This window comes from Zootermopsis nevadensis, unplaced genomic scaffold (genome assembly GCF_977971745.1).
Source record: "Zootermopsis nevadensis isolate Lab colony 2312 unplaced genomic scaffold, Znev_1.0 Znev_ptg000003l, whole genome shotgun sequence".
NCBI classification, from domain to species: domain Eukaryota; kingdom Metazoa; phylum Arthropoda; class Insecta; order Blattodea; family Termopsidae; genus Zootermopsis; species Zootermopsis nevadensis.
Window position 1 is genome coordinate 8,977,736 of NW_028259135.1, and position 22,115 is coordinate 8,999,850.

The window sequence follows — 22,115 nt, forward strand, 5'->3', positions numbered from 1 at the left end:
GTGTTTGCACGTGTGGGATGCGAGGGAAAAGGTTTTCGAAATATATATTGTTAGATTCGGCCCATAAGCCGTTTGATAAAAGTGAATGTTCAGTATATTGTGTTCCAATTTGGAATTATGGAATCTCTAGCAATAATGCTATCAGTTTTAGCGGCTGGATCTGTAGTCTTCATAACCGGCTTAAACTTGTATTTCAAAATCAGGTAGTAGTCATTTGTGCAAAATTTGACTTTATAATAAGTTTCTAAAAACTAACAGTCATTCCGAGTGCTTTAGCTTTTGGTGATTAAATTACAATACAATACAATATGTATATGAACAGTTTTGTTCACCAGGCGATACAATTACAGTTTCACCATTGTATTCTATTTTTTTCCACAGACACAAATTTCCAATTCGTGTTAACTGTTGGTTCTGCAACAGTTACACGGATGTTCCATATGGAAACCGCAATTATTGGGATTGCCCGAATTGTGAACAATACAATGGATTTCTCTCAGTGAGTTTTTATTACATGTGTAGTGTATTGAACCTACAAGAAATGTTTTATCTTCATTTTGTGTATGTGGCTGTCTCATATACTGTGCATTGTCTTTATTCACAGGATGGAAGCTACAATAAGACTATCCCAGCCCAGCATGATGAGCTCTTGAATCAACCAGTCCATGCAGTCTCTCCTAGAAAGAAATCACTGTTGGATGCAAATGGAAATGGGCTGTGTCGAAAGTGCAACATAAACCAGGAGCTGAAAGTACAACAACTGGCTTTGTTTATGCCTGTTAACCCAGCACGCTATGACGAGGAAGTGGATGAATTTAGGTACATTATTTGTTTTATGGTGCTTTGCTCTGAGCAAAATGTACTGTTGGTTTTAAATAAAATATACCCTCAACTCAGTGGTAAAATATATATTTGTTCTGTATATCGTGGCCTGAAGTAAGGAGTGTCAACTAAATACAGATAGAAGTGAACAAAATTATGTTTCATAAAATTTTATTTGAACATAAATAATCCTTGAAAAGTGCAGTTCACAGTCACGTTCTGTCTTCAAAGTGTTCCATACCTCATCTTGTCTGGCCAGAAGATAAATCGATAGAGTTCTTGTAAAATTAGTGATTTATTGTTATTAGTCTGTAATTACAGTTAACAGTACTTCTTGTGATTTCAGGCGTCATTTGGAACGTGCGTATCGCCTTTGCTCCTCCTGTGAAGAGGTCCTTAAAATGACACTGCATAAACAGAAGTCCATGCTTCTTGGTTTCAAGCTGACACAGTTACGTAACTCTTCGTTACATAAAGTAAGTTCATTTTATATAAAAGATTTTCAACCAGGTTAGAGTCAGTCTCCCGGTTGAGATTTGAATCCAGAACTCGTGATTACAGAGAAGAGTGCTAAGAACTCGGTCTGATAACACAGTGAACTTGTTTCGGTAGTAACCGTAATTTTCTTAAATTGCTGCTTCGTGTTTCAGGGTTTTGTCTCTGTCCTCAAGGCGAGATGTTTCCAGTTCTACTTATCGTGGAACCGTGTGGCACGTTACTTTGCTACCGTGTTGGCTGCGTGTCTTGTTCTGGCTGCGTCTGTCGACCTGAACGATGGACAGCTCCCATTGTCTAGTCTGGTGCAGAATTCTACTCTGTGGTGTGCGGTCGATGTCTCCCCACACGTCGTTAATCTCGTGCCAGTGACGCTGATGTACGAGATACCTCTGACTGCACTTGGTACAGTGACCCAGTTCGTAGTAACCGTGCCAAGGAAACGTGGAAACATCGGCATAATCTGTGTATGCTTTTGGATCGTTTTACACGCGCAGTCATGGCTGAAAAGATGGGAGAAGTTGGAGGAGTATATTAGTTTACTGGATTTTAGTATTGTGCACGTGAGTTTTAAAGTGATATTTATGGTAATTACTGATAAAGTAGTCTAAAGTCGACGAGGACTTGACATTTCCTCAACCAACTCCTAGTTGTGATGTTCGTTATTCTTGTCTGTACTAGGTCTTAGCAATTTTCCCGGCCGACTCACGGCTGTAAAACCTTCACACCTATGATTAAAGAAACGGCCCTCTAATCTGCGGTGTGGAGGGAATGTCATTTCCAAAATCTAGGTTAAGTTAGCTTAAATGTAGATTCTGACATGCATTTGGAGAAAATAAGTTTAATATCTACTGAAGGTGATGGTTGCATGATTAGCTCTCGTGCTTTAGGAGGTTCCAGGTTCAAATCTACCAGCTCTGCTGCCCTGATTAAGGTTTATCATGATTGTTCTCAGACATTCCAGGTGAATACTGGGACAGTGCCTTAAATTAGGCCATGGCCGCTTCCTTCTACATCCTTCCCAGTTCATTACTTGCCAATCTATTGTCTTGACGCTGTATAATCTGAGCTGTTGACTGCATTTTTAAATGAGAACATCTGTTGGCAGTTCTGATTGTGTCTGTTCATCTATGTATAAGACCCAGGTTTAATTATTTATGCATTTGTTGTGTATTTAACAATGCTGTAAGTAGTTTGGACAGTATAGCATTGAATTATAAGATGACTAGAGCAGGGCGCTCCTTTCGTTTGAAAAACGCAACCAAACTTGGTTAGTCCCAAAGTGGAGTTAGTTTAGTGTCTCATTCAAGTGTTTTAACCCCTGAGTAAGAAACTAAAATAACCCACCCGAATGGGGGTTTTAAACACTTGACCAACCCCCCTAAGGGGGTTGGTTGCGTTTTAAAATCTTGAGTAAGACACTAAACTAACACCCGTGTATAAACAAATATAAGTTGATATTGTTGATGACGTCATTTTTTGTCGACAACGATGGCTAATCCTTTCGGAGAGCTTCCTGTAATCTGATGTTTTAGTTCTTTACGTAGCTTTTCAGAGACCAATTGTTCTTGGTCAGTCAACTTTCTACGTCCAACCACACCCTTGCAAATCTTCGTTTTCTTTTTTCCCCTTCTGTTTTTGTTGAATAAGTTTTTCTGCGTTTATCAATGTAAGACTTATTTCTCTTTTCTTCATTTGTTAGTCCAGATTCTTAAGATTTTTCATTGCTATTGAGAGGCCAATTCTTTTGGTTAGTGAACTATCTACGCCCAAACCCACCCTTGCAAGTTTTCGTTTGTTTTCTTCTGCTCTTCTTTTCTTGTTGAATAAGTTTTTCTACCTTTATTGATGTTAGTCTCCCTTCGCTTCTCTTTATTTCTTAAATAGGTCTGATGTAGTTTTTACGTCGTAGTTCATAGGCCAACTTTTCTAGGTCAGTCAATTTTCTACATTTATCAATATAAGTCTTCTTTCGCTTTTCTTTATTTCTTAAATATGTCTGATGTTTTAGTTCTTTACGTCGCTGTTCAGAGGCCAACAGTTCTTGTTCAGTCAACCTTTTACGTCCAGCCCCATCCTTGCAAATCTTCGTCTCAAAATCGATCATAAAGTCAGTTTATATAATAATAGTTTTCATAATCGTAATATATCGAATGAGTATCACTTTACCTTGTTGGAGTTGGTACTTCAAATACTTGATAACGTCTTCTTTCACTTTCCTGATGTTTTAGGACAACTGTTAGTCAATTCTTAAGAATGCGACGTGCTGTTTCTGGAGCAGTGATAATGCGACTGACTTGATATTCTTTGATTTCTTTTGTTGTGAAGCGTTATTTGTTTACTCGGCATTGTTGTGTCCACTTCAACAATGCCAACAGATATTTGTTTACACGGCATTGTTGTGTTCCACAACAATGCCGAGTAAACAAATATCTGTTGGCATTGTTGATGACGTCATTTTTTGACGACAAATTGGTTGAAGACAACGACTAATCACAAATTTTTATAGTAAGATTATTGAATGAAGAATTGGAAGTAAATACAGAATTAGTTTTTGTTGCCTTTCCCAGCATTTTCCTGGAGCAACTGAGGAAAACACACAAAACCTCAGGCTCTAAGCTGAGATTTGAATCAGGATCTCCTGAATATGAAACAGGAGTGCTAACTATTCGTCTGCAACATTTAGTATATTATTGTTGTTGCCTTGCATATTTCTTAGGCACCATCTGCTCGTGTTTTTCTCATCCGATGTTACTGCCGTAATAAGACTGGGAATTTTAGCTTGGTAGATTTTTATATGTTCTTTGCTGGAAATTTTTTGTGTCCGATCTGCTAGCAGTAGATCTGTTCTGTCCAGGTTGTTATTGCCTTCGTGACTCTGTGTGTTTGCACCTTGGATGCCCTGGTGGCGAGAGGAAGGTACCCTGCAGTTAAATGTCACAACATAGCTAGAAAAGGTTGTAGTCGCAACAGTTCTTTGGAATCATCCCGTGATCTGTGAGTATGGATATTTTGTTTCTAAAAGCCTAAACCAAGGTTCAAATGGAACTTGTTGGACGGGACAGATGCCCGTTTGTTTGGTGTTAATGGAGATCTACTGTGTTTATGAAAGCTCAAGACAAAAGCCTAAGCATCAGGTTTTACACTTGCAAGTTGGAGTTTTTAAGGTTCTGTGTTGTTTCTGTTCGGAAGCCGAGAATTATTTCTCACGGACCTAAGCGAGGGTTTACACATTGTAGGAATGATGTGTGGTGTTTGCTCAGAGCATTCAGGCCAAGCTGTAAGTCATTTGCATTTGTTTTAGAATAGCTATAGTTTCTAGTGATTACATTTACTACAGAATTCAGCACAGCATATCTCTTGGTATTAATGTGGACATTTTATTTCAGATCTAATATTTCTGATGACGGCCCTACGCCGACAATACGAAACTGTCAACAGAAACATGTAAATAGTTCTTCGTCATCTCATGAAGTTGGTGTTAAACTTCCTAAAGTCTGTGATTTCTACCCCATTAGCGGCACTTCTGCCCGTACCTCGTCTCATATCGAACACTCGCCGTCGACCGTTACGTCCAATTATGAAGACAACAACTCAGAAGACTTAGGTCGTGGATTTGGAAACTTGAATTTAGGTTCCTCATCTTATGAAAATTGGATGAGTAGAAAAAACAATGGCATTTCTTCATTTGAGACCAAGGTGTATGGACAAAATAGGTGCAATGAGCTCTTTAATGGCAGTTTAAGAAACCGAAAGAGACCCATTATTAGACCGTCTCAGCTCAGTTTGTGTAAGAATGTTACCCAGTCATCGTGGGTAGCTGGAGGGTACTGGCAGTCTCCAGTTCATGGTAAGGCTCTGCCATTGACAGGAAATGAATCACAAGAGATGTCTACTGCAACTGCTTTTGCTCCATTGTCACGATCATCCAGCCAGAGCTCAGGATTTGTCTCGCAGTCGAGTCAGCCTGGCGTTTGTGATGGAGCTACGAGTCTGCCAAATTCATGTACCGGTTCCACTTGTGGTGCAGACTTTGACAGCTTCTCTGCGCTGTCGGAGCCAGTTTGTTCATACACTGCAGCCCCCACTTACTGCGCTAGATCAAAGCGCGGTACGTTTGTTGGGACTCCGTACTATGGAGGACCTCCGGTCTTCACTCACCAAACCTACAGTATGATTCCTCAGATGCCTACTTTCTTGCCAAGCTATGGATCTCCACTGCTGCCACAGCCACAGCCTGTACCTTGTTACTATGCCCCTCAATCCCCTCGTCCTCTGAGTCCTATCTGGAACCCGTCTGCATTTTCTATTATACCGTTGAAGCCGCCACACACGCCAGCAGTTGATGTTCTCAGTCGGTCAAGCAGTCAAAATTCAAACGACAGTCGAAGCTCGGTGGACAAGTCTTCGACCGAGACTGCTGCGCAGAGACATCGAACCTTTCTTTCAGCTGTGCGGGATAATTTGTTCCTAGCCGTTCTGTTTTTTGTCAGTCTTCTGTTCAATGCATTGATTCTTGTATGTGTCATGTTGTGGAATAGCAGCACATTGTTTCCTGGGATACTGTCGTGATGTTACGGGGATAGTATCACACATATGACTAAATTTATTTTTGGGAGTGTGAATATTAGATGTGTTGCAGCAAATAATTAGTCATATGCTTCAATATTGTATTTATAATACAGTATTTTAAACACTCCTTAGATCTTTTGACAAAAGGGTTGATTTTATATTTTGTACATGTACTTCTTACTGTCTTGAGTGTGGTTTTAATAATTTTCAGAATATCAGGTATAAATTTTGTATTGTGCGACGGAAAGGGGAGATAAAAAGCAAACTTACGTAAAGTACAAAGCATTGTTGAAATAAGAATTTATGTTGCATGTCTTAAATACATTTGGTTCAGGTTTTTGAAGAAAATGTATGTGAATATGAAAACCACACAAGGTGTTCCTGTTTATTTACCAATTAACAAGCTGATTTTTATTACAGAAAGAAGTGTGTAACTGTGTCATCTTCAGGCCTTTCCTGATTTAATATGAATTATATCTTGGATGGTCGTATATTTCCGTTATTGTTTTATGTAGTAATTAGCTTCTTACTTCATGTTTAATGTTTTATTAAGGGTGACAGTCTCTGTCATGCCAAATGAATGTGAGAAGAAATATTAAGTGAAAATAACTTTACAGAACAATGTCTTTCAGCCACTGCCATATAAACCTTTAGAGAATGGCTTCTTACATAGTACAGCTGCAGCATGAACTCCTCGGGCCCGCTGATTTAGCTCTCGGCATGCTTAAATGACCCAGTAATTAAGTATGCCAGGTTTCATTTCATTCCAGTTACATTTATTCTACAGAAGAACTAGATGTGACATACTTTGCCACATGAATACCAACACTGCCACAAGTAACACGTCTGCTTTGCCACATCAAACGCTCTGATTAGACTGTGCAAGTTTATGCGTTTGAATTTGTTGTTTATTCATTGCCAGTGAATGTATTGTTATAACCTTTGAAGAAACCTAATTTGTATGGGAGGAAAAACCAAAAGATTATGCATCAAGTTGAGTGATTTCAAATGCTGTCCACGTGAGCCGCAGGCTTGACTGAGTGTTGATAGTATTAAACGCCTGCTTGTGTCCAACTTGGTATATCGAGGTGAATACCTTATCACACATTTAATCCTCAGTCCAGTTATAATTACTTCGCCAAATGCGTATCACCATGTAGTTTGTATCTAGTCTGTGTAACAAAAGTTGAGATATGCACTAACCTGGAAAATGTTTCCCTTTTATTTATTTTTTTAATTTATTATGAATACCTCATTTCCTATGAAGTTCATTTAATAAGAGATACAAATCTGTTAAGAAAGGCAATGAATATACAAGCTTAACTCTGCAAACATACATAGAATACTTTTATTTTTAGTTAAATATTCAGGAATGAGTTGAAAGTTCTTGATGTTCAGTGTACAAGTTATTTGTGTTAGTGAGCATAATTTTAGCCTTGTTACAAAGTTTGATTGTGAGCTCTTACCATGGTTCTTTGATACCAGATTTCATCGATATCTGTTGCTTAGTTTTCAAAGAGACCAAAACGTACAATAATAAATGAAGAAATTAGACAATATAATGATAAACACCTTGGAATGCATATAAACAGATAACAGTGAGATAGTTTGGATGCATTTTAAGAATGGATGAAAAAGGAAAATGCACAAGAGGGAGACCAAGATCAAGATGGGAACATCAGGTTCAGAAAGATGTTGCACAGAGGGAAGGAAAGAGGAACGTGGGAAGAAGTTGCGGAGGAGAAGGTGTGGAGAGGGTTCGAAATAAGTCATCACTTACAAAAGATGTTTGTTTTTTGTATGGAGACATTACATTTGTACTTTCCTCGATGAAATTTCTTAACTGTTAGTGCAGCAAATCCGAGACATTCATGATGGTCTGTTCTGTGGTGATTATATTCCTACAAGTGTTAATATGTTTCAAAATAATGTTGTCCTTCGCTACCAAAAGGGTAATACACGTAAAAAATACTACTGATCTTAATTAAGCTTGATTCAGGATCAGGCTGACACTGCTGTTTTACAGCTTAACAAACCTAAAACAGTTTTGCGTGTTCTTTGGGTTCTGAGCCATATTGTTTTGTAGGAGGCGTTTACCAAAGGTTTGCAGGAATCTGTTGCTTCTATCTTCATGGTTTAAGTCAGTATGGCTGGAACATATGGTGCTTATACAAGAAAGGTGGTGCCTGGGAAGGTCTTTCTGTCTCAGCCATGCTCAATTTGACTGTAAATATGGAGGTAGTAGGTTCCTCTGAAATGTTTGTAACTGCCTTTAAGACTTACTCGTATGCAGCAATACAACCTAAAACATTGCAGTCTGGATGCTGACTACTGTGAAAACCTAAAATCTACTGATGTGTTGAATGAAACAGTTGTGTTAACTGATAGGGTAAATTTCAGGTATTAAAGAATATTACATTTATAAATGCAGTACAGTTTTATAATGGACTTCCAGTAGCACAACTTTTGTATCTGTCCGATGCTCAAGAAATAATTTTTTGACAAACAAAAATTATTCTGATTGGTGTCAACCTGAAAGAAAGGGTGATAGAATGCAGACAGGGAAAAAAATGTGTCAACTTATTCACTGCCATCTGTACTTCAACTTTACAACTGTCTGTGCTTGATTTATTTTTTATATTATTTTAATTTTTCATTAACATGTGTTTTAGTGTGGCTAGAATATGAAGAAAAAACGTTTTGTAGAAGGAATAGCAAAATGTGACTTGTACATTTATTGATTCTGTTAATTTAATGAAAAGCATATCAAAGATTAATTGTTGATTTGTACATTACTCAAACACTTTAAAGAACCTATCCTGTGACGTCCCATACCAAGAAATTAAAGTAGACTGTCTGGAAAGATTTATACTAGACTTCCCCTTTGGTTCTTCATACAAGAATGTGGTCTGAAGAGAACTTATATTACATAATATAATATACCTAACTCAGAAAACCAACTTTGTTAGAATTTACAAAAACCACTTCTTCATTAAGTTCACAAGGAAATGATCTTTGATTTAAATATGTAAGAGTGCTATAAAATCCTCTTGGGTGATCAGCTGTGCCAGTGCTGAGTTAAAAACCAGAATTTTGGGGACTCGCTCAGTCTTCATCATCACGGTCATGCTGAGTCTCTGAAAAATTGGTTTTCAACTTGGTACTGATGGTCGGTTGTCCAAGAGGATTTTGTAGCATTCATTTGATGTAAAGGTTTTAATAGTAAGTGGAGTTTATGATGTATGATCTAGTTTGTGCACTGTGGTAGTAGAGACATTAGTGACACTCGTAACCAGTACCACTGATTGTTCTTTCCTGCCATATCTCACTTATATCTGCTATAAACTTCTCACTGAGACACAGGCAAAATAGTTGCCATTTCCTTCTGCTGGGTAGTTGTTTCTCCGATTGCTGCCTGATTCTTTGCGGCCAGAGAGTGTTCTTGAAGCGTAGCCATGCTTTTATTTATGTCATCCATATCTTTTGAAAGATCTTGTATAATCTCACTGTACTTCTTCAATTGGCTTCCTACTTGCTGAAAATTCTGGAATGAAATTAATGAATCATATACAGAGAATATTTTAGATAGTGATTGTGGGAACTGCCAAAGCCATAGTCATAATCGGAAACGATTTTATACAGTCCCTAGAAACTGTTACTCAACACAGTCACATTCTTTAATGCCACAAACACCACTAGTGACATTTGCAATTGCCCAGTTACATTTCTCTGAAAAGTGACACCATAATGAATCCAATGTGTACAAATATAATTTAACATAAAAAGTGGAATCTAAAAAGAAATGTAGTTGCAGAAGGATACAGTGTAAATATTTTGAATAAAGAGTTACAGAGAACATGACAAATTTACAGGGACAAAAATCTGAAATGCAGGCAATTACTAGACTAGATAGAGCTCTATAAAAGAGGTTCTCATGGCAGTGAAGTTGTTTATAGTGATATGGGTTGTGTATGTCATGTGGATTTTAGGTTGGATGAGCTGAAGACAGAGGCAGTATATTCCTCCGAAACGTTTATATAACATGTATCCACCTACCAGTCCACAGGGCGTCACAACCTAAATGATCATTGTGGATAGAACTGTTCTACAATTAGGTAACAGTAATTAAACTCCATAGATAATCCCAACATAACCTCAATACCAGATATAATGTAATGTTAATTATTTAACAGTGTAATTACAGAAGCTTGTACTAACATCTCTCAGGTTGTGGTACAATAATGTTGTTTTAACTTCATCATATTCTGATTCACTTGAGCCAGTATTGCTAGCGTTACTTTCTTTCAGAGACATGATAACGCAACACGTTGCTGTGATCACTCTTACACAATTTAATCTTGCGCCACTTATCTGTTACAGTAACATTCCTTACATAATTTCCCTTGATACAATACATGGATTACCATTCCAACAGTGCTTCATATGTAACTCAGATTAAATACTGCATGACGTAGAAATGTCACGGATCTTAAATGTTACAGATTACGTTAAATGCACAGTGAGAAGCACAATGCTTAATAATAATAAACTTTACGTTGGTTTCACGTAGATGTTGGCAGCCATGTTCAGGAGTTGGTCGGAAGTCTTGTGGTGTAAATGAAAGTGTGAATAACTTTTACGTAATCCGTCTTTTCGTAAAACTTTAAAACGGCGTGTGTGTGTGTGTGTGAATGGAATCTGAGTTCTTGCTGGTGAATATATACTTCCTGTTAACATTAGAGCACTACAATTTGTTATTTAGATTTCAGTTAGAGACTGGTGACATAACCTTGCAACGCAAACAATATCCTAATTTTGTTTAGTTTGTTGGTTGATGATGCTTTATTGTGGTGGGCTGATTTGCCGATGTTGCAGAGGACCCGTGTATTTCCATTTTGAAGGCGAAGGGACTGACAAGCGGCCCAGTGTCTGAAAGCCTGAGGACTCATAGTTTTGGTTACAACGTTTAGAATGCGATGACATATAACTGTGTACTTTGTGCCGCTTTTCAGTCAAGCATCAATCGTTTGGGGTCATTTGTGCATAGATGTATATCGGACATCGTTGTGTTGATTCGTTTGATGACGTATGTAATGTTTTATTTTATTAAAATGTATTTATTTTATTCATAAAATGCATGTTTTTTGGACACTGAATGTGTCATTAATCATCATTTGTTTATACCATTATGTAAGAAATGCATGCTTGTAAGCATCCAGTCATATTCTCTTTATAACACTGTACTTCGACTTTCTGTAATGTTCTGCTTGTCATTGTTTATTAATTATGCTACATGAGCTACTTCATAATACCCACCCATTTATCAGTTGGGTTTTGCGGAGAAAATTATGATTTTCTGACATCACTGCACTACGTTTGTTTGTATCCCAATTACACCTTTTCTATGGAGCGGTATCTCTCATTTCTAAATATGTCTTGTTCTTGTGAGTTCAAATACCGAGTCACATTCAAATTCTTTTGGCTGTGACATGAAGCACAGTGATATATATAACATCCAACTGAACACTGGATAAACTTTTTCACTGGACGATCTTCTCTTGTGTATGCATTGATAAAATTTATGATCGTATAACCATTATAACTTGTGTGGAGGTGATGCAGGTACCAAAATTTAGATTGTGTTTATGAAACTGAGGTTCTACATTGAAGTATTTGTAACAAGTCCCACAAGCCTTGATGTAAACATAAAGCTTTCTCATTGCAGGTAGACTGCCCCGCAGAGCAGCCATGAGTGCAGGCACTGTTACCGACAGTGGCAGTAAGTACACGGTACTTTCAGCGTCTTGTACATCCAAAATTTTCACATTTTGTTTCAATTTATCTGCTGCTTCTTATCCTTCCCTCATTCTGTGTTAACCCCTCATGGCTGTCCAGCGTGTTGACTGCGGCACGTCCACGCTGTACATCAGTGGCATATTTACTCAGAACACTGACATTTGATGGCTGTCTCCTGGATTGTTGCACCGTGTAGTCTGGTTGATGTCTGCCAGTTCAGCAGCTGCATGGAGCTCAGCGCCTAGCCCCCCTGGCCGACAGCAAGGAGATGCCGGGTCAGCCTGAGTGATGTCTCATTGGAGGGTGCTGCATACCCAACTCAGCGCCGCCCACCAAGTACATTCTCAGCAGTGCAGAGAGGGCCGTCAGTTCTCCGCTGGTCTAAACGGCTGATGAAGTCCTACAGGAGACTGTTATGATCCAGAAGCATCCAGGAATATGGTAAAATTCTTCCAGACTACACAGTGCAAAACTCGGAAGACGGCCGTCTTCATACTTGCTGCCACTAGAACCTGGAATCTCACCTTGTGATTACTTTGCCTTCTGATCTGTTGTTGCTTTTGCCAGACTCATGTCAATGCTTCGTATTTGTGCATTGTTTCTGAGTCGAAGTTGAGTTTGCTGAAGTTTTAACTCCTTTAACTTTTAGATTTTCCTTGACGAGGTAAGCGGTACTACTGAATACATTTGAGGACTTTGAAGTCAGTTTTCACTGGATATCGCCGAAAACTCTTCTTCTCTGACTGTGGCGTGGTTTAAAATCACCGCGTGTTGTAGCTACGTGCAGAATGTATGATTCAATTCTGTTTCAGAGTCTACCGTGTGGAGGTCGCACTTGGACAAACCCGGAGCGACGATCGCGCTGATCCGGATCGTTGGCAGTGAAAGGATTCAGTCGATGCTGCTGGACAGAAATACAATTAAGAAGACTGTGTGGGCCCAAGTGGCTGAGGAACTGTTGCAAGAAGGCTTTGATCTCGGTCCAGACGCGGGTAAAACGTGTCACCAGAAGTGGCGCAATTTGAAAAGGGCTTATATTGTTTACATAACAAAACCAGGAAACAAAACACCACCACCTTATATGGAAGAATTACAGAAGGCGTTGGAAACCACAAGGAAACTTATTAAACCCTTGAAAAGTGATGACATGGGAGTGGACAGCAGGTCGGACGATCCCCTGTCTGACAACGACGCTGACTCTTCGGCCGCGTTCGCGCCTGTCAGGTCGTCGTCGCAGTTCCCGCACAATCAGTCTGTGAACTTGGCCGAAGTTCTGGCCATCGTGCAGAGTCTGGACCAAGAAAGGAGAGCGAGAGAAGAAGCTAGGGAGAAGAGGGAGGAGGAGAGATTCGGTCGTATCGAGGCGCTGCTGAAGGAGCAGGCGGAGCAGACGGAGAAGCTGACTGGCACTCTCATTGAGATCACGCGGACAGTGATGGGAAACAGGAAGAGGAAACTGAGCGAAGGCAACGAGGAAAGCTAAAATGGTAATTTTGTCTGTCGGCTGTTTCCTCGTTCCATTTTCACTGCGACTGATGCTCTCACGTGTCTGGATAATTTAATTTTAAATTCTATTAGGCTGTTGGAAGAAACAGCGTGCTTTCAATGTTACTGTTTTGTACTATATTAGAATGAGAAATGTCTAACGCAAGTTTGTGCAGAAGTCAATTTAACTAATGCGGAGTCTAGCCACGTTTGAATGTGGTGACCATGTTGTCGTAGTCGAGGAGGTTTAACGAGAGTGTCCTCGTAATGCCGACGAAGGTAATTGCGATGTTTGAAGTTAACGGATCCTAAGGAAGACTGATCCGACGTCTGTGTGTGTTTCTGACTTTGATGTTACGTTTCACATTTGTGTCAGAGTTTTGTAACTCTCGAAATGTAACCATAAGAAAACTTTCCTGTCTTATCCTTTCTTTGAATGTGATTCACGCATTTTGTGTGCCGCACATCTTGAATCTGCTAAGCAGCGGGAGGGGAGAAATCCAAGAAATTTTCCTGGAATGACCAACATTTACGGAATAAGTGAACGTCTGTGGAAGTGGGCAGACGCTGGCTACACTTAAGTTGCTTGAAAAATATCACGAAGACCGCTGGCATCGACGACTTGACCCAGTTAGTCTTTGATAGATGGACAGGACATGTAGCATGCAAGGGAAATTTGAGGAATTCACACAAAATTATTGTTGGAAAACTTGAAGGAAAGTGTCTACTAGGAAGACATAGATGTAGATGGAGGATAATATGTCTTAAAGAAGGTGTTGTGGGCTCTTGTGTACACGACTATGTACCTTTGGGTTCGATGAAAGGTGGGAGATATCTTGACTAGGTGAGCGACTGTCAGGTTCTGAATAATGACTGCAGCGTGGAGTTAGTTGATTGTAAGAATGTGTGGCATCAGGGCGTGAATCTGGTGACCTTAATAGGGCGTCACGAATGCGCCGGCCGTATCTGGTTTATTTCGGTTCCGGAAACAGCCAGTCATTAAAATGCAGGCTTCATTCATTTCGTAGAATTCAGTGTCCTTACGCCCGAAAGGACACATTCGATTTTCGCCTTAGAAATATTCGAAAAAATCTGCCCAATTCTCAATTGCAAATCGCCACTGAATGCCTTCTTCATGTACACTCAAGAGACATCTTATTGACAAACTGATAGTAGCTTAACTGTTCGAACCATTCCTCATCTTTTAATGGAACCCGAAGGTTTCTTTTCCGAGTTAAAAAGAGGTAGCAACTCGACGTTCTGTTCCAGATGCTTCATTAGGTACAATAATTAAAAAAATTAATGCACCAAAGAACACGGAAAATGTTCATTTGAATTCCGTGATTTCTGTAGTGTCCCAGTTATGATCGCACAGAATTTCTAAAGTGACATTCCCGGGGTCCCATCTGCAGGATCTTTCTAAGTAAATCTATTAATATTTCAGAGACATGTTGCAAGGCGTGATGATTCTTTTATCTGTTCCGGGCCGTGAAGTTAGATAACTTATCCGGCTGCGCTGTTGTGCAGGAAGCCGATACCTTACCAACAGGGGAAGTCACCCGCGGTTCTTATGAAAGCTTTGTTTGTTTTCGGCGTTATCAATTGTTTTTTAATCTTTAAAAGTATTTGAACCTTAAAGATCATCCGACAAAGGAAGAGCCATCCTTCGAAACAGTGAATATTAAGATTTTTGGGACTTTAAGAGAAATGACGATGGGTAAAGTGGGAAAGACAAAAAGTATCGACCTCGGAGAATTCCATTTGTTTCTAAATCATCGACAAATGGCACTGGTAGTAATTTCTTTACGAGAACCTGCTTTGTGCTATTAATTTTCTAGAAATATTTCCTGAAGTTGTTTTGGTCGTGGGGCAGCAGAGTGACGCTAGTAGCCGGGCGTCTGTGAATGGAAGGAGGTTAATTATATCACAAACACTCTTTAACTACGCCTCAAGTATGCGTTTCCTTTCTGGATGCTTCTCAGGGTACACACGCCTTCTAGCCGCGATACAAACCGAAACGAAGAAGTGCTGTAAATAAAGTTCTCTTCGAATTCTGTATCTCCGCGGACAAAGAGTCACGTGGGACAGCATTATGTGAATTTGAAATTAGCCGTTGCGAGAATGGCAGACAATTTCTGCAACTGATGAAAATCAGTGACTTGAAATCAAGGCTGAGCGTCCTGTTAGCTTCTCAGGCGCTGAACTCCGTGATCATTGTTTAACCTTTGCTATTCGCGAGAGATTCCGACGTAAAAATGCGTGGATTCAAAAGCAGAATGGCTTTGAACGGGAAGTCGATTTTCTCGATTTTTAAATGTTCTCCTTCTGCGATTTCGTGTTCTGGAGACCTCTGCTTTTTTCAACCTGCGTCAGAAACTTTATCTGCAAATGATAAACAAATTAATCACGCACATGTGAACTGAATGACGCATGGAATGTTGTGTTACCGAATAGACGTTCTGCTATAAATATGAGGCACTCCGCTCTGATTGGCTGTTGCGAAAAGGTGCGTCTCTGTAAATAGTCCTTGTGTTTCTTCGTCGTACTAAATATGCAAGCTTACAAGCAAAAATAAACTTTCTTGTAAACAGACCGACATGGACGTCACTCGTCATTGTGATGTCAAGAAATGTTTCAATGCCAATTTATGGTCGCAGAGAGATCTTTGCCGATGTCTGATGATGTCACGTAGCAAAGTCTTCACGCGATTGGATTTTGGAATATTTTGCGTCTAACAATTTAGCTGTTATTTTGTGTGGGTGTTGAACTTGGTGTCTTCCCTAACGGAATAACACGAGAACTGACGACGTGAAATTTCAGGTTCTCACGGCCGTGAATCCGAAGATGGCTGACTCCTGGGTTTCTGCGCCTTGTAGTCCGGTAGGAGTTTACCGACGTTTCAGAGGCAGCAAACCCAGGAAACGGCCATCTTCTTGAAATTAGGATTTTTGAGAACAAAAAAACTGAGGACGATATTTGGACCTTAGAGACGAAGTTAGGCTCGTGTTTTTTTCTCTCCTGGTTAAAACGAGCATTTTTAGGGCGATCAGATGGGTAGGCGTGCAGCACGCATGGTAGGATATGATATACAATCGAATATGGGGAACGTGGACAGAATATTCCGCTTGAGAAACTAATGCGCACTTGGACAGCTCTATATTGATATTCGTTTTGAAGAAGTGGGTTATGAGGATGTCACGTGACTTCGCGGCAGCGAACATTCGGGTTGCATAAATGGCTGGGAATTTCTTGAGTAGCTTAGTGACTATCAGCTTTTCAAGAAGGACTTTGCTCCCTGGGGGAAGTTTGTGGATAACTGTTGATTGTTGAAGCAGGTGGTATATATAGTTACCATTGGGTCTTCAAAGTTTATCTCTGTCCAGAATTTGTGTGTGAATCTCTGAACAAAATTCCACACTTCGCTGGAGGTCAGTGCCTTGGCTCTGTCGTTTGGTTGTCCACAATAAAAACCAGCAGATACTAGCTGGCCGCGATCCAAGCACTCCAATATCCAGACGATTTCATTTACGCAGCAGAAAATTTGGGTTACGACCTGTGACTTACCATTCACCAGCAAACGAATAGTTCTGTTGTCTTTCTGTTCTAGTCAGCGTGCTGAGTCAGAGAGAGAGAGAGAGAGAGAGAGGCTGACGTCAGAGCGAAAGGATTTCTCGGTATACGCGACATTCAAATTTCGTCCTCGTTCCATATGATTTGCCACAGGTATTTCCCGGTCGGACATCCAGGAACTCGAACGAGGGTGTTCGTAAAAAGTGACTGGATGGATCTCAGATGCCTGCATTTGTGGCTCGTGCTGGCTGGCCGACTGTGAGATCAGAGCGTTGGCTTTCGGAAGCTGAAGATAGTCTGAAAAATATTTAAGAATTCAGTCCGTACCGCGAAGAAAACACCACACTTCACCATTATAAAGATCAACTGGTTAACGCTGTTTAAGGAAATGATCGATGTTTGTTCTGAGAATCATACGAAACACATAAATACAAAATGAAGAATTGTTGATTACTGAAGCAGATGGTACATATACTTACCACTAGACTTTTAAGGGCTCAATTTTAAACGTATGAGAAGAAAGTTAATATGAAGGACGAGATCGATGAGTGGGGAATATTGAAATGTCCTTTTTACAGGATGTGAGAGTGTGGACTGGATTCAACTGGCTTTGATTAGGGACCCAGTGGCGGGTTCGTTTGACCACGGTGATTAACTTTCGGGCTTTATAAAAGGCGGGGAATTGTTTGACTAACTGAGCAACTATTAGCTTCTGAAAATAAATTCTGCCCCGTGGGTGACTATGTTGTAGGTCTGGCTGTTGCCGGAGTAAGCAACCTCGAATAAAGTGTAAACGGAGGAAAAACACGAGCGAAACGGGGAACTCCCTTCACAGAACAAGGAAAATTATTGATCATTTCCTGTGAAAATGTTTCAAGGAAATTGCCCTGTTGAAAGAAAGCGTTCTGCCCTGAGCAAAGGGGTCTTTTTTGTTCCTACCGTGAAGTCGCTCACTTCAAGGAAGTTCTCCGAGCGTAACAAACGCGATTTTTAAATTAATTAAAAAACGCAAACACAGGCGATGTTACGTCACACTTCAGCGTCTGGAAATTTCCACAGCCTAGAACACTGATGACTAGACGAAAATGGCGCAGTTTTATCACCCCCGCTCGGTTTGTGGAATAAGGCATCGAAGTGTGTGTAGAAAATTAAGAGGAGGTCAAAGTCGGGGAATCCTTGCAATTCAGGATATTCTGCTAATCTTCACCAGATATTAGGATCGTCTAGGAGCAGGAGATGGGTGGTGCACGTAGCGCGCATGGGGAGATGAGAAATGCATACAGAATTTTAGTTGGATATCCTGAAGGGAAGACACCATTCGGAAGACCTAGATGCGGATGGGAAGACAGACTTCATTATCGAGGGATTATTCTTGGCTTCATTAAATTTTGTTTGTCCCTTTCATGTGGCAAGCGGTGTCTTTTAGCTCAAGGGTGCTACAGGCTGTGATCATGGCCGCATTCCAACTGAAGTTTTGTCGTCAGCACGTGTTATGCTTCTAATGCATATATTAATATAACTTTAAATTAAATACAAAGCATTGTAGTTTTAGGTACAGGGTGTGCTATTTAAAACGCTACCCTAATTGTGACAGCAGTTGCAAGCTCTGATGACATCAACGTAACACGAGAATCGAGTTTTTCTTCATCTTTGTTTTTTGCGAAATATTTGTAGAAGAACTTCACATCAGACGCTGAAGACGTCCGCCATCTTCTCGAAGAGAAGCATTCGCCTTTTTTTTAGTGTGTTTCGTGCGAGCAGCGGCTTATCAGCAATGGCGACTCTAGGGTCACGGGGCTGGGGTGGGGGGTCGCTTGTGATTTCATTTTTGAACTGCAGCGTTAGATTTTTGGGCTGATTTTTAAATGACGCAAACTCTGTCTGGCGTTCTTAATATCCAAGGCTCCGAAACTGAACTGGGTCGTTGTTGAACCACGATCTGATTTATTTAAATATTTGGCATTTCATGTCAGCAAATACCAGTTAATTGTATTAAATGGAGAGGTTTGTACAAGAAGAATGAATACAAATTAACACAATCATTCCGTCACAGAGAGCCATTATAGGAGTAAGATAATGAACGTGCAGTTAGCATGCCTAAAAATGGAGTCTTGATTGTTATTTAATGAACACTTCACAAAATCATGAGGTAATTTGGTGGTGCCGAATGGTTTTGGATTATGAATTAGGATGGATAGGCCGTGTAGAAAGAAGACGTCGTGACGTGTTTGAAGGAGGTACTGAGGAAACCACGAAAAAAATGACCCGTGAAATGGAATGTCAGCCACACAGGCCTAGAATTCTGTAAAGGGAAGGGAATTTATTGACCAGCTGAGAGACTATCAGTTTCTCGAGGATCACTCTGCTCCACGGAGTTATTTAAATACGCAAAGAAATAAGAGGACAACCCGTATGAGATACGAGGTTCTCACGGCCCCTTGATCACGTAGATGCCAACGTTTCGGAGGAACACACTGCTTCCATCTTCAGGTCTTCAACCAACACGGTTTTACAACATCGGCAGGACAACTTTTAGGTCTTCTTCCAAGTATTCTGGCACAAGGAAAACAGAAATAAACTGCGGTTAGGAGGCGATGTCACAAGACTGCGACATTGCAAGACTTCTTTTGTTTTTAAAATCGCCGTTCACGCGTCAATGATTTCCCAATGCAAGTCTTGAGTCCTCTTTCTTCAATTTATTCGAAGACTGTGTGACCTACTTGACGCTGTATTTATTTAATGACCCTCTGACAACGCTAATGGCTTCCACGTGAATTCGAATTGCCAGGACACAGAAACCTCCTACGTTATTTGACGATGCTGCACAAATAGTGACATTTATTTCATAGGAACGTCGCGCACAGTGAATTTAAAATTGGTGGAGCATTGTGTCAGCTGCACTTACAGCCGAAACTCGTCTAAATTTGATTTTAAGTATTCAGTCCGTACCGCGAAGAAAACACGACACTTCACCATTACAAAGATCAACTTGTTAACGCTGTTTAAGGAAATAATCGCTGTTTGTTCTGAGAATCGTACAAAATAAAATTCAGAATGAAGAGTTGATTGTTGAAGCACCTGGTACATATAGTTACCACTGGGCTGTAAAGGGTTAGACTTGTTTCTTGTGTTCAGTGGAGGAGCCTCCGCTCTTGTCCTCCAAACAGTGCTCTAGAAACGAGTCGCTTTGTCACTCCGCTTCTCAAGGTTTCTAGGAATCGGTTAGAACCAGTGCAACCGGACAAGCCCTTGGTCGCTTAGCGTCGTCGAAAAAACATTCAAAACAGTTTTGTTTGTTACGATCTGACAATGACCTGTAGTTCCCGAAAGACCCTTCTGCAGCTGAATACTTATTAAGTCTCTTTATGGCGTTTATTAGAGTGCTTAACCCTCTGTACCACCTGCTTCGACAATAACTAATTATGCATGTGATTTTCGCTGCAAACAGTGATCATTTTCATACCGTAATCGCATGTGTGTGGCGTGTCTCACGATAAGATTAGGCAGTGCATGTGTGTTTTGGGGGGGGGGGGGCAACATCACTGCGTGACTCGTCATCTCATTTCAATTGTTTCGCAATTTGCGGACAATTGTCAGACTGCATGGCAACAGACGTCGTTCATGGCCACCGGATTCCTAGTAACCTCTCTTCGTCGGTGTAAGGGTATCAAGGCTATTGTGCAGAAAAACAACCTTGTGCAAGGCTCCACGTAAGTTCGATAATTACGCTGTTTGCTGGTCATGTTGGTTGCAAAACACTTCGTGTGGACGCTGGACATATCCGCCTTTGTTTTGAACCTTTTCCCTTTGAAGTCAAATTTCGTTAAAGCGTTTTTTAAGAATCCAGTCTGTACCGCGAAGAAAACACAGCGCTTCACCATTACAAAGATCAATTGGTTAACGCCGTTTAAGGAAATAATAAGAAATATAACGCCAATTAACGCTTTGAAGCTGAGCTCGTACAAACATTATTTAAGAATTCAGTCCGTACCGCGAAGAAAACACATCTCTTCACCATTTCAAAGATCAATTGGTTAACGCCGTTTAAGGAAATAATAAGGAATATGACGCCAATTAACCCTTTGAAGCTGAGCTCGTACAAATATTATTTAAGAATTCAGTCCGTACCGCGAAGAAAACACAAAGCTTCACCATTTCAAAGATCAATTGGTTAACGCCGTTTAAGGAAATAATAAGGAATATGACGCCAATTAACCCTTTGAAGCTGAGCTCGTACAAATATTATTTAAGAATTCAGTCCGTACCGCGAAGAAAACACAACTCTTCACCATTTCAAAGATCAATTGGTTAACGCCGTTTAAGGAAATAATAAGGAATATGACGCCAATTAACCCTTTGAAGCTGAGCTCGTACAAATATTATTTAAGAATTCAGTCCGTACCGCGAAGAAAACACATCTCTTCACCATTACGAATATCAACTGGTTAACGCTGTTTATTCAGAGAATCGTACGAAAGAGGTGTTGAATGTTGAAGCGGGTGGGACACGTAAAAAGTTGACATTGTACTTTAAACGATTACTCGGTCAGAGGCGTTTCACGCAAGTTGTGAGCCTCGCCACCAGAGTGCCATGAACTATTCTGCGTATCAGGGAAATCCCCGAGCGGGGATTTCTCGTGAACTGACTTCCACCTGTTAGGTAAGGGAAGACAGACGCGCTCGGTGTCGAAACATCCAGGTTCAGATTAAATTTCAGGTTTTCTTGGCGTTGAGTCGAGGAGATCACTGCTGTATACCGACGTTCCAGAAAGTTTGTTTGCCCCGTACTTTTCCGTTTTTTAAATGAAAGACCTTACAGTGTCACAGCAACAAATAAGTACAGTAAGACACAAAAGAAAAGCATCAGAAATTACACGATTCATGAGTAAAAATTCTAAAGGTGCTGAGACCGCTGCATAATTGTTACGCAATGCGTGTATTTCCTAACTTGTTGCTTGCCCGGTTCAGTGTTGTTGGAATTTGGGAAGTTGTTTTTGGTCCTGGCAGTTGGGCAGAATACTAGCTGGGGCATAATGAAAACTGACACTCGCTGGCCTTCTGCCATGTTCTAATCTTGGAGCGACTTACTGGGTAATAAACCCGGTTCGAAGATGAAGCTCTCTGCACGTTTATGAATATGTTTCTGGCATATTCGCGGCTGAACTTGAATCTGTTTATTAATCGAGAGCTGGTTCTTGAGGTGCGCTCATCTTTTTAGGGCTGAGGGCCGTGATTGCCGACTCGGGGTCCAAAGGGCCATAAATGAACACAGTTTATTAAAACTTCTTGACGAGTTCATTAATGCAGCTACTGAACCCGTTCACACATTTTTATGTATTTTTTTAGCAAATTGTGTTTGTTTTTAGTCAGGAGCGT

General features: G+C 40.3%; 2 protein-coding genes and 1 long non-coding RNA gene across 6 annotated transcripts; 2 read left to right on the forward strand and 1 right to left on the reverse strand.

Moving 5' to 3' along the window:
- The first annotated feature begins 69 nt into the window (after window positions 1-69).
- LOC110838624 (uncharacterized) lies at window positions 70-8,666 on the forward strand. The gene is made up of 7 exons (XM_022081962.2): window positions 70-203; window positions 382-499; window positions 605-819; window positions 1,169-1,298; window positions 1,473-1,880; window positions 4,175-4,314; window positions 4,707-8,666. The coding sequence occupies exons 1-7, from the start codon at window positions 118-120 to the stop codon at window positions 5,887-5,889; spliced, it is 2,280 nt and encodes a 759-aa protein (XP_021937654.1). The 5' UTR covers window positions 70-117; the 3' UTR covers window positions 5,890-8,666.
- LOC110838627 (uncharacterized) lies at window positions 8,602-10,339 on the reverse strand. Its single transcript, XR_002546177.2, has 2 exons — window positions 10,108-10,339; window positions 8,602-9,433 (listed from the first exon to the last, which is right to left on the reverse strand). It is a non-coding gene; the product is annotated as an uncharacterized LOC110838627 (long non-coding RNA).
- Window positions 10,340-10,468: 129 nt separating this feature from the next.
- Window positions 10,469-13,584, forward strand: LOC110838625 (uncharacterized). 4 transcript variants are annotated; one of them, XM_022081963.2, is made up of 4 exons: window positions 10,469-10,601; window positions 10,765-10,975; window positions 11,615-11,668; window positions 12,498-13,584. In XM_022081963.2, the coding sequence occupies exons 3-4, from the start codon at window positions 11,638-11,640 to the stop codon at window positions 13,166-13,168; spliced, it is 702 nt and encodes a 233-aa protein (XP_021937655.1). In that variant the 5' UTR covers window positions 10,469-10,601; window positions 10,765-10,975; window positions 11,615-11,637; the 3' UTR covers window positions 13,169-13,584. The 4 variants fall into 4 exon arrangements, with proteins under 4 accessions (XP_021937655.1, XP_021937656.1, XP_087198513.1 ...); XM_022081964.2 differs by lacking the exon at window positions 10,765-10,975 and having other exon boundaries at window positions 10,473-10,601; XM_087342387.1 differs by having other exon boundaries at window positions 10,475-10,975.
- Window positions 13,585-22,115: the final 8,531 nt, after the last annotated feature.